This window comes from Thunnus maccoyii, chromosome 5 (genome assembly GCF_910596095.1).
Source record: "Thunnus maccoyii chromosome 5, fThuMac1.1, whole genome shotgun sequence".
Classification (NCBI taxonomy): domain Eukaryota; kingdom Metazoa; phylum Chordata; class Actinopteri; order Scombriformes; family Scombridae; genus Thunnus; species Thunnus maccoyii.
In genome coordinates, this window is record NC_056537.1 from 8,736,210 (window position 1) to 8,749,102 (window position 12,893).

General features: G+C 40.1%; 1 protein-coding gene across 1 annotated transcript in view; it reads right to left on the reverse strand.

The window, feature by feature from the left end:
• Positions 1-1,931: 1,931 nt before the first annotated feature.
• The window catches only part of LOC121896916 (unconventional myosin-IXAa-like), a 158,627-nt gene continuing 147,665 nt past the window's right edge, over positions 1,932-12,893 (reverse strand). Inside the window, exons 37-45 of the mRNA XM_042410997.1 lie at positions 12,012-12,140; positions 11,819-11,924; positions 11,424-11,555; positions 10,115-10,238; positions 8,830-8,883; positions 6,894-6,990; positions 6,701-6,803; positions 6,309-6,451; positions 1,932-4,918 (exon numbers count right to left, since the gene is read on the reverse strand). Coding sequence (XP_042266931.1) covers positions 4,527-4,918; positions 6,309-6,451; positions 6,701-6,803; positions 6,894-6,990; positions 8,830-8,883; positions 10,115-10,238; positions 11,424-11,555; positions 11,819-11,924; positions 12,012-12,140 — 1,280 coding nt within the window. The 3' untranslated portion in view covers positions 1,932-4,526. The remainder of the gene's footprint in view (positions 4,919-6,308; positions 6,452-6,700; positions 6,804-6,893; positions 6,991-8,829; positions 8,884-10,114; positions 10,239-11,423; positions 11,556-11,818; positions 11,925-12,011; positions 12,141-12,893) is intronic.

Below are 12,893 nucleotides of genomic sequence, written 5' to 3' on the forward strand. Positions count from 1 at the left end.
ATTTAATATATTAATATTAAGTGAAATAAAATAAATAAATAAGTAAAAAGAACAAGATAATGGCAGAAAACATGTGTTTTGTGTGTGTGTGTGTATATATGTATTACATACACACACACACACACACACATACACACACACACACACACACACACACACATATATATATATATATATATATATATATATATATATATACTCCATCTACTCCATCATGACAGCAACACTAGAAAAGATGTGGAGAGTAAAGGCAACAGTGGTGCCAGTGATAATCGGAGCACTGGGGGCTGTGACCCACAAACTGGGAGAGTGGCTCCAGCAGATTCCAGGTACAACATCTGAGGTGTCTGTCCAGAAGAGCGCAGTCCCAGGAACAGCTAAGATACTGCAAAGAACCCTCAAACTCCTCCCAGGGTCTGAGTCTGAGTGAACGCTTCACAGGGGTCACCAGGTGGGCCCCCTCACCTGGTATCTTAAAATTAAAGATATAGCTTAAAAATTAGCAACATAATGACACACAGTCCTTTGGGAAATAGTGTAGTGATACCACATACGATAAAAACACACAAGAGTCACAATAAAGGCCACAAGTAATATTATACAGTATGCAGGGATTTGAAATTCACTATACTGAATGTAACTCTGCCTTTTTTCACAGACATTTTCACAAGTGACATTGGAAAAAGAAAAACACAGGTGTCAATGATAAAATTAATTATGGCTGAGTTTCTTTTAGCTGCTTAAGTTTCAGGATCCTGGTATTGTGCTTCCTCACTGTCACACTGTCATGACTCACTGGGTCTCTTGAGTACAACCATTGTTAGTGTTATAAAATATTAGGAACACTTTCCAATATAATGCACTCCAGTAAACCTGCACCACCCACTATGACCTCAATAATAACCATAAAGTAGAATGATCAACTTCCGGACAACAAAAACTGAACATGTAGAAGCTTTGTAAAAGTAGCTGTTGTATTGGATTGCATTAGATTACACAGGTGTTCCTAATAAAGTGATTGGTGAGTGCCTGTGTCAATCTATCCTACTTTTAATCTGAGGTTGATTTTCAGTGTTAGAAGTTAATTGGTTTCAATTAAGGAAGATATTTTAGACAATGATGTGGTTTTAAATGAGAGGCAACAGAATCTATCTATACTAACATAAGATATGTCATCATATGTGAAATCCAGAGACACCGACAATCAAGGAATTGACCGTTCATACTGCAGCAAATAGTCACACTGAGTCTGACACACAGTTTCTGGCACCTTCTTCCAAGGTGCATGGAGGAAAAAAAAGCAGGCTGAAGGTTTAAAAACTGCAGCAACACTTAGTAAAGCACAAAGAACAACTTTATAATGAGACCAACGTGTTTCGGCTTGTGGCTTTCATTCGGTTCTTTGTAGTGTGTTGTAAACTGACCATGATGAGCACCACAAGCCGAAACACGTTGGTCTCATAATAAAGTTGTTTTTTATACTACAAGTGTTGCTGGAGATTTGATCCATTCGGGCAAATAGTTACAGTCAGATTTGATTATTAAAAACAAAAACGTCTGTCTAGCTCTCTTTCTCATTTGTACCTGGTCAGCTACCTGAGAATTTGTACCGTGGATCTTTCCTCAAATGCTGGATTGTCTTGCTTGTAAATTACTTTAGATAAAATCCCTAGCAAACAGACATGAACATTAAATCTTACTTAAATTAATAAAGCTAAAAACTAAGTACATAAGGAGGAGTGTTGGCATTAAATATCAGCAGAGTGTTGGTTATAATGGTGTACCTGCATGAATATGATTGGACATTATATTAAAGAGGAACACAGACGTATGATGTTGTACACTTATATTTTAAAAATTATTTAAAAAATAACTCTTATGTGTTTGAAAATGAACTTCTGTCAGGCAAAAGATGACACAACTCATTTCAATTTGGCTGCAGTTTTGCTTTTTTAATAAGCAGATGAATTCTTCCCCCATAAAGTCTTTATTTTTTCTTACAACCATAGACATGTTTGTATCATTAAAAAAAAAGAAATATAACACAAATTGCACCTTATACAGAACCAGAGTGTCCAGAGTGGCGCAGACAAAAAGACACAACGCTTTTCTTTTTTTTCTTTTTTGTCTTTTTTTTGATTTCTCTTCGTAGCACAAACATGACAGACCGATTATGGCCTGTTAAAATGTCGCCATGATTAATAGTAGATAATGAACCGTACACAGGATAATATATCCTTTTATAACACCTTTTATGACAGATTCTTTTCAACCAATGTACACCCCAAAAAGCATGATCATAAATAGTACATACACTGTGTATAAAAGAGGAACAAAAACAACCAGAGAAAGCAGAGCATGCCTTCCAGTGACAGGTACATTCACTTTTTTTAAATCTTTTTTTTTTCTTTTTTTTTTGCAGAATACCATATGGACAGCTGAGACATGTACAAATATCATCCTATCAAATATCAGCTTTTGTCCTTTTCAGCTCACCTCCATAACTGTTTTTTTTTTTTTTTTTTCTTAAACAGGTCTACAGTGTGTGCTGCAAGTCTCCGCACCTGCATTAAGTCCTCACTGAGCTTCAAGGAAAAAATTGATTAACACTGATTGTGTTGGTGAAATCGGAGCAAAAAAGTTATCTGTTCACAGACGCAGGAAGCGAGGAGAGATATCGCAGGTATAGAGCGGAGACATCGTCGCTGTTTAGCTACTACGTAGGCCCATAAATTTGAATATTACACCGACTGTTTCGATACTGTATGGACAGACAGACAGAGAGTAAAAATATGCAGAAACACGTGGACGGTCTGAGTTAGTAGTTGCTACTTGTTTTTGATTAGATGCTACTTTTTCACAGCCAGAGCCGGGAGAGAAGAGGATGGAAGAGCTGTTATTATGGTAAAGAAGGAGAAGAAGAAAGTATTTTGGATGGCTCAGAGGACAACATGGACGGTTTGAGTGTGTAGGTGAGTGCAAGAGTTTCCCCACGAAAGATTTGCTTTAGTCTGCGAGTAGTTTTAGTGTCACTTGACGGCCTCTGCAGAGACTTTTGACATCCTTTAAAAAGAGGAGCATTTTGGGGGGAAACACTAGTGTGTGTGTATGTGTGTGTGTGCAGAGAATACACATGCACAAAGTGAGAGCTGATACAGTGGCAGGAATCCATTCATTCATTCATTCATTCATTCATTCATTCATTCATGCACACACACACACAGACTGGAAAGAAAAATGGCTTTCATTTGAACAAAAATAAACGGTGAAATTATAACAATATTGACAACAAAAACATGACATCTTTGATATCAATAACAACACCTATAATACAGCAATAATATTAAAAAAAAAAAAAAAAAAAAAAAAATTCAAGTCCTGACATCGTAACACTGATGTTTCTGAATAAAAACAGAAGGAGAAAAGAAAGCTTGCAAGGGGAAGAGGGATGCAAGCTGGGAAAGGCCGACACAAATACACTTATGGCTGATTGACATTTGACACCTCGGGTCAAGAACGCGTGACAGCTTTTCCTTCTGTTATTTCTCACCCAAAACTGGCTCTGTTCATTGTGAAATAGGAAAAGAGAAAAAAAAACCCAAAACAAAACAAAACAAAAAAACCCCAAAAAAAACAAATGACAGGAAACCGAGCAAAACCAGCACAGAAACGAAAGTGGAACCTGAATTCCACACACTTCACTTTTCAAAAATAGACAACAGGAAATAACAAGGAACGACCCCGGAGCAGCACTGGAGTTTCTTTCTATGTACACTTTTTTCCTCTGTAACATAATAATAATAATAATAATAATAATAATAATTAATAATAATAATAATAATAATAATAATATGTAACATACAGCTGTAACGTATATTTGTACAGTCTCTTTAAACTGGCGTAGGAAAAAGTGTAATGGAGAAGCATGCAGCCTCTTGGCTGGTGTGTCCCGTGTAAACGTGAAAAGCAGACTTAGCTTGGCGCTGGTTACAGACAAAATGTCCGCCAGTTCAGTCAGTATGGCTACATTTCTTCTGAGTGGCTTCAACCACCTGCCCACATGCTAAAAAGTAAAGATGGGGCACTATAGATTTGGCTTTGCAGGTGTGTGTTTTTCTGTGTCTCATCACCTGTCCTTCCCTTCTTCTCTCTTTCCTCTAACGGACCCCTGGTGCTCCAGCAGGGGTCAAACAGCACTCAGTTCAGAGGGCAAAGGTCAACAAACATGGCCCAACCATATCTTTTCACTTTGTCGCTCTGCTCCAGCTCTCTGCGTTTTGACCGTCTGTCGTTTCGTCCCTCTGTGTAACACTTCCAGTCATCTCTTCTTTTAGCTCTCTGCTTTGACTGGACCAGGGGGAGGAGGGGGGTGGGTACTGAGGAGGGGCAGCAGGCGACACTGGGCACGAACCTTCGCCCCGTGACCAGCCTCGTTCAACCCCCGGACTCTCCCTCCTCCCCGTCTCGCGCGCCCACCCCTGCGCTCGGACGGGGGGCGGCGGCCGGCGTTCCTTCCCTCCTCTGCATCACACCATGAACTCGTTGCTGCCGTACAGAACCAGCTGCTGTGGCGCCGAGCTGAAGTCCGGCTCCCTCCGGTGGCTTCCCGAGGTCTCTCGCGGTGAGCTGCGGCTCAGCCTGAGCCTGTGGCGGGTCTTACCGGATCTTTGCCCCCCCTCCGCTTCTGTCAGCGGGGTCCCCAAGCCGCAGGAAGTGAGCAGGGGACCAGAGGAGGAGGAGCGGAAGCGGTAGTGAGGGGATGGAGAGCCGGAGGCGTTGGAGGAGAGAGAGGAGGAGGGGTGGTAGGAGGAGGAGACGGTGGAGGTGGAGTCTGCCGAGTCCTGGGAGTCGGGCTGGCGGCGAAGAGCTCGTCTGCCCTTAGCCTCTGACTTCCTGGAGCGATAAGCGCCGCTGCGATCTGTGGAGAGAAAGCAGCAGCGACAGAGAGGTGGTTAAAGGTGAGAATATTCAAAAATGTTATTGTCAACAAATCCAATGAAAAGACCAAAAACAAAAAGTGTTTGTTCAATCGCTCAATACTCTCTGACTTGCCAGCACTTCTCAGTCCGCCCATTCATTCCTTCTGTGATGTAAATCTGTAAAAATGGGCAATGAATATTTACTTTTATTTCTAATTCATGCTATTAAACAAAAGACACATTCTCAATATGTTGACATTGTATAGTAACAGAGATGGAGACCAGCTTTCATGTATTAACTTGTTTTTATAGAATCATTCTTCACCTACAGTATATTTCTTGTTCTACTGATTCTGTTGACAATCGTATGAATACATGCATTTCTCTCTTTTGCTGTATGAAGTACTCTGTAACAGTGATGAGACGTTTTCCAGGCAGCTCACTGCTATGAAAGGAGACGTATTTGAGCCCTTTGGCTTCAATGCAGAACTGACTTTTCCTGTACTGCACCAGTATGCTGAAGTAATCGCATCTTTTGTACTTGATTTATGTAACATCTACGTATATGTTGTGTTCTCCTGTGATTGAAGTGCATGGCGTGTGACACTCGGACTCTATTTATCCAATAGATTTGAAAGTCAAGTCAAGTAAATTTGATTTATAAAGCCCAATATCATAAATCTGTACAGCGTCGTTTATTAGACCCTCGATTCAAATAAGGAAAAACTTTTTAACAGGGGAAAAAAAATGGAAGAAACCTCAGGAAGAGCAACAGAGGAACATGAGATATATGTTGTGTGTACAGAAGAGACCAAAATAGCAATATATTCATTTGCTTTATCTCTTTGTCCATTTTGACATTGATGAACATCAAAACGTTTGTCTGTTTGCACTAGTAAAGGCTGAAAATCAATCACTGTGCTTGTACTTTGTAATGATTTTTGAAAACTGCTCTAAATATAAAGAAGGTTAATCATTACATTAGTTACTGTGCTGTCTGTGACTCATCTGTAACAGCTCTGGCAACAGGGAAACTGTCTCTATTGCACAAATTATTAAATAATTTTATACGTGGTAAATATACTGTACAGTCACTTGACATACCATCAATCTTTGCATTTACATGAACTATTTAATTATAACCAGGTTATGGCAACACTCTTACTGCATACTGTCATGTCAACACCTTAACCAGACTTTCTCACAGAGAGATTAACATACTTTACCTGCTATAACTAAGCTATTAATTAACTATTAATAAACAAATTAATCAAGTTATAACGTACAATAAAAGCTATCATGTCCTTGATGACTGTGATTATAAATGATGCAAACACTTATCAGTCTACCACCTGAATAATCACAGCAAAGACTTATCAGATCCCTCACCAGAGGGGTCGGAGGTGGCTCCCTCTGTCTCCATGGTGATATTCTCGGAGCTGTCTGCTGTGCCGATGGAGGCTTCAGATTCAGGAGTCTCATCGTCCGACGCCCGCGGCTCCAAGATCAGCATCTCATACGTCAGCTCCTCTCTGCCGACACACAAACACAGAGGATTACCGACAAGGAATAATGATCATAATAACAACTTTTGTCTTGATGACATTTAAATATTTGCAAGTCCTTGAAGATAGTTCATCTTTAAAGGATACACATTGGCACAGTTGTACGCTATGCTTATTATACCTTGTGTGTGATTTGTAGCTTCTGCTTTGTCACACAATAAAAAACACAATAAAAGCATCATCTCATAGTCTCCATCTACAAAGACATCATCATACTTCTCTTTCTGCAGACTCTCGATCTGCTCGGTGAGGATTCGCTCCTCCTGCTGCATTGCCAGCTGCTGCTGCTCGCTCAGTCCGGCCTCTGGTGTATCCTCTCCTCCTCCTCCTCCTCCTCCTCCTCCTCCTCCACTTCCACCTCCTCCTCCTCCTCCTCCTCCTCCTCCTCCTCCTCCTCCCCCTACTCCGCCCCCTCCGGCACTCTCTCCATCCACCACAGGGGCCACCTTGGGACTGTGAGGAGGTGAAGGTGTATGGGTGCTGCTTTGCCGAACGCGGCCTTTGCTCTACAAGTTCACACACACACACACACACACACAAAATCCCACAGTGTGTTAGCGAGGAAGAGGATGACATAGTAAGCAGCTAGTTTGTTGTTGACAGACAGTGATGAAGCACAGACTTTCTATAGACACTGCTGGATGTTTTGACAAGATACTGATCATACAGAGATGTACTGACCACAGTTCACGACAACACTGCTAAGAGACTATGAGGTCTGCTAGTGTAAGCACACACACACACTGTCTGACACACACGCACACACGCACACACACAAACACACAGGTAGGCTTTACCTTAAGTTTAGCTGTGTTAGGCTGCATGTTTATAAGTTGTGAAGCAGAAACAAAAAGCAAAGAGCGGTCAGTGGAGCTAAAGTCACTCTGAGCGTTCACCATTAACAAACATTAATCAAACACAAACTAAAGTAGCTACACTGGACCCGTCGCAACCCTGAAAAAATGATAAAATACACTGAGCTGCCTGATTTCAGCCCAATAAAAGGAAAAAGTTCCTCTATTAGTCCCACAGAAACGGTTCCATTGGCTTTATTCTACTGTTAACGTTTTAAAGTCGGATGCTTCTACCGACAAGCTAGGTCGTTAGCTAGATGCTGTGGAACTTCTTCAGACAATTAGCTTTACATAAACAACAACAGATCTACATTATGACACATATGTGAAAGTGCAGGTATACTGTAGGTCAGTTAAGTAATGTTGGAAGTAATTAGGTCGATTAGCTTCAAAACATTAATATTTAACTGCTTCGGTTTTAGAATACAATTGTGTCTTCATATTGTTTTACTTTCTAGGAGTTTTTAATTAACTTTTAAATGTATTTCACTAAATAACCCCCAATGAATTCCCAAGGCATTTTAAGTTAAATAAAAAGTTCAAAAATTTTGCAAATTTCAAAAGTCAAGTCTGAAGACATTAGAAGTCAAATCACAATCCTCTTTATTTATGTCTGGGCAATAAAATTGTGATTTAAGTCAGACTTAAACCTCATGTGAAATACTCTGATTTGAATAATTTGTGTCTAATATGTTTTTTCCCCATAAAAAAGCTAAATCAAACTGCTACTACTTGTCCTTCTCCATCCTTTCATTTCAAAAGTTTAACTGTTGGACACAAGATGTCTCCTTCTTCACTGTAAAGTCTATTCTCAGTGTTTGTGCCCTGACGGCTTGAAGCTTCCATATCACACTTGTTGTTGTTGTCGAATCCCGGACCTCGCTCCAAACTAGTTGTGATGTCACAAATCATGTACATGCTTTAAACTCAGATTTAAGGTGAGCACAGAGAAACTTTCCCCCTGCTCATACATCGTTCTGCACAGTGAAGCTCAAACATCCATGTGAAGTGACAATAAGCAAAACACATTTTTGAGCGGAGGGAGACTTTAACTCTGATCAGACATTATCCAGAAACATAAAAAGCACAGCGACAAAAAGATTGCCAGTAAGTCTATTCATGTCTTTTTCTTACTTTGAAACATCCAACATGGCTGCTGAAGGCCACATTACATCACCTGAATAAACTACAAATTGTTTTAAGTAGATGTAAATGTTAAACTTTATACTCTTTTCTTTGGTAGCAGTTCCCATGACAACGTTATTCTGTGACTGCGCCGCTGATCAACACATTCAGCTAAATAACTTTTAACAAAACAGTGAGAAAAACACAAACAGACACCTGAAAGAGAGCTAGCTTACAGACGGACAGACGTGACAAGTACTGTGACTGGATGTAACAAATATTATGAGCGGACGGAGCGAGTCGGCTGACGGACAGGACAGGACTGGTGGTGGGCGGCACACATGGAGTGAGAAGGGGCATACATACCGGGGTGGCAGTGCGGGTTATGCTCATAAACCTAACAGCAATTAGTATGGGTTTCTGGAAGGAGAGGTGGGGGGGAGGAAGGAAGGAAGGACAAATTAGGGTTAGGGAGTGGTGAAGGTAAAAGTCTAGATACAGTTGGATCCTTGTTGAGAAATTCAGGTGGACTTTGGAGTCACTAATAAATTAGCAGCAGCTTTCTGATTACTGTTTGTGATATTTATGCTCCTTAGGGATCACAGTATCGTCATTAAATCCTTGTCCAAATATTAGCTGTTTGCAGGCTGTGTAAACAAAAACTATTATCTGAATGGCTTGTAAGTCACTCCTGCTCTTTCTATTTTGTATTGAAGCTGCATTTGAAAGTATTTTTTTGTAGATTTCTTGTGGCAGAGAGCTAAAGTAGTAGAAGAATCATGTTCAAGGTCTCTTGATTTGATGGTGTTTCAGTTATGTTTTTAATTTTTCTTGTTGTTTAGGGTGGATATCTTCACTCTGAGTGGTCTTCTTTGCTACATCTTCCTTATTACTAGTAATTTAATTGATTTATTCAAAAAATAATCATTTTAGTGACATTTTCATTTTCCAAAAGCCTCTTTAAGTCACATTTTGCAAATAAATCAGTAGCACTAAGCTAATTCAGTTTCTTGCTCAACTGTTTCTGTTATGCTGTTCTGTATGAATGTTTTTTGTTTAATAAAAGTAAATTCATGTTGGGAGCCCCTGAGAGTCTTTTTTAACATCTGATGTTAATCAGGCAGAAGATAAGAGGAACATGCATTAATAATAAATAGGTATTAGTCAGCAAAGTTAGAAATGTTCTTAAAAGAGAAGAAACGCTGCACATCGGCAGCTTGTGAAGATTTTCAGCCTGTAATTTTTTTTACTGAAGCCAAACATCCAACAGTAATGTCTTTTTCTGGGCAAAGTTGTGTCAGTTTTTAAGCTATAACCCCTTGAGTGTGTGCTGTTTAGTCAGCATTTTGCTTGCAGCAAAATCTGTTGATGAAAAATGTGAAGAAACACACAGGAATGACCTCCTGTCATGGCCGTGTGAGAGCCATGCCAGCTGCTCATCGAGCTGAAAACTGTCGCCATTAAATGATGAGTGAGAGGAACAAGCTGGAAAACATCCACCTCAATGACAGGCAGTAAGGATTATTCATATTAACATCTTTGTAATGATAATACATAATGTGTGTAATGATTATGTAACTTATCATCCAAGAACCGGCCCCGAGAGGCCTCCAGAGTCTGTTTATTAACAGCAGCTGTAGTCTGTTCTTACCATGGACCTCCTGATGTGGGTCAGTCTGCTCTTTGCTTTGCTCTCTGCAAACTCCAGACTATTGATGTCCTTCAGACGAGCTTTGTACTTGCTCATCTGCTCGTTGATGATCAGCTCCACACACCTACAGTATGAAGGAGAAATCCATTTGGAACAGAAGTAGGGAAGCGTACCGTAGTGGACAGATGATTACAGCCTGGATTTAACACCACTAGAGTGACAAATGATGGAAAAAAGGTGAGGTCTCAGCCTATTTAAAGGTTCCCTGTGGAGTTTTTTGATCTGTAGCACCGATATGGAGCAGTTTTTTATGAGTGGGTTCCTGTTTCTAGCGTCATGCATGCAGACGAGGGTGATGGTGGCTGTAATGATCTGAGAAACACAGCAATGCACCAACAAAGGCAGAGAAGAAGAAGACTGTAGAACTTCAAAAATAGTTTTGCAAATGTTTTATGAGGAAGGACATGGATTCAACACATTTGTTTGATCACCAGGATACACACGATGAGTTCTGGTGAGTAATAGTGAATGTAAACAAAACTTGTGTTTGTTTACAGGAAAACTCCACAGGGCACCTTTAAATAGCTTCATTTATAACCTCTAGTTCCTCTTTTCCTGCTAGACCGCAACCAGCCAGTTCAGTCAGGTTTTTGTTTGCTTGCATTCATTACTCACCAAGCTGACTAACTAGATGTAGCTGACTAATAACATTATTATTATTTTATTTAGCTTAAGTTAACAATAGATGTTTTTTCAGACACTTTATTCATGTGTGATTCATGTATTCATTTGTTGTCACTGACTCTGGGCCAGTTTGTGATAAATGGGGGCTCATCATTAGAAGGGAAATCAATAAGTTTGTGCTCCTGAACAAATCGGTAATATGTTCATATTTAAAAGATTTAAAACTTTTATAGTTCTCAATTTTTGTCCTTACTGGCCACTGTACATGCTTTTTACCCATCAGCCCATCAAATCTAAGTAAAACAAACTTCTGTTACATCACTTAACACAAAGTCACAGGATCAAAACATCTGTTTCTTCACTCCCTGGTTTAGACTTATTCTGTTATTATGTTGCAACACACATGGGTGTGAGGCCATCAAGAGGAAATAACGTGGATAAAAACAAAAACTAAATACCTGAATCTTTACAAAAAATAGCAAGTAACATGTAAAATGAGACTTTTCTATTCAAAGGTATATACACTAATGTCATAAAACTTCTGCTGCAGACTGTTATCTTGTTTATTAACCTTCAAAGAGTTAATTTGGGAAACTACACAGATGTTTAAGGAGGGCGGACGTACGCTGTAGTCTTGCTGATGTCTTGGACGCTCTGCAGCGGGTCGATGGTGTCGGGGCAGCGAAGGATGCAGGGAGCGAACACGATGGCGAGGGCGTTGGCTGACATCCTGTTCGTCTCCTCTTGCAAGGCGATCCTGCAACACATCGCAATATAATCCTGTTAATCCTGCTGTTGATCTTCACAGAGTACGAAGACTTAACACCGGCATGTGACGGCTAATCCGGCGTGTTTGATAACCAGTGAGGAAAAAAAACAAATAGAATCTGAAACCACTTCTTCTAAGATTTAAAAAAGGTGACGCTGGCTCCCAGATCTTGTTTCAAAACCTAATTTTCAGACGCAAACGGTCTTGCTACGAGCTGCGCTGCTGGTGTTAACGTTTATCTCGTCGCTCACCTGACCAGATGGAAGATGAGGCGCTCAAGTGTGCTGAGGTGTGTCCTGCTGAGCTGGTCGATCACTGAATACACGCCTCGGATCACCTCCCGCTTGTCTGGTTGACCTGAAAATAAAAAACACGCACATTATCATCCAACCACAGAGTCTGAAACTGACTCTCAGCTGCAGGACTGATGAACATGAACCTTACCCATGGCTCTAAGAAACTCCTCGTACAGTTCAAAGGTCATGAGAGGGCTGGGGAGGTCTCGGAGCCACTGTTTGAGCACGCTGGCTATGACGTGGATGTTGTAGTCGTCCAGGTTCACGATGCTCACGTCTGGAAGGGAAAGATGACGTTCATGCAAAGCAAACTTTCCCTCCTTCTCTCTCTTTTTTGACTGAAAGAGGTGTATATGTTTTAAAACTGTTGTTTAAAAAGTAAAAACTGCTTCCTCTTTCTAATTGTTTTAATTTGTTTTCTCTAATTACACTTAAAACTTACACAAACTTACACTTACATTAGTGCACACTTAAAACTTCACTAAGGAAATAGTTAGTTTTATTAGTTAAGCTTTATATATTCAGGAAGTCATAAATGACCAGCGGTGGAGGAAGAACTCAAATCCTTTACCAGAGTAAAAGTAGCAAAACCACAATGTAAAAAATTACAGTTTTATCAGCTAAGTGTACTCAAAGTATTAAAAGTAAAAGTACTCTGTTTGCACAAAAGAAGTAGTAGGACCCTGTTTAGTGGTTCCCAACCTAGGGGTCGCGCCCCTCCAAAGGGTCACAAGATAAATCTGAGGGGTCGTGAGATGATTAATGGGTTCTTACACATACATTTTGATTTATTTTTCTTCTTCTTTTCTCCGATCTTTGACTGTTTGTTAAATTTCAATCTAAAAAGTATCTAAAGCTGTCAGATAAATGTAGTGCCGTAAAAAATACAATATTTCCCTTTGAAGTGTAGCAGAAGTATCAAGGAGCAGAAAATACATTACTCGAGTAAAGTAGAAGTACCTCAAATGTTAGTCATTTTGCACCACTGCAAATTACATAATACAACACCACAACAAGACTCAAAGCAAAG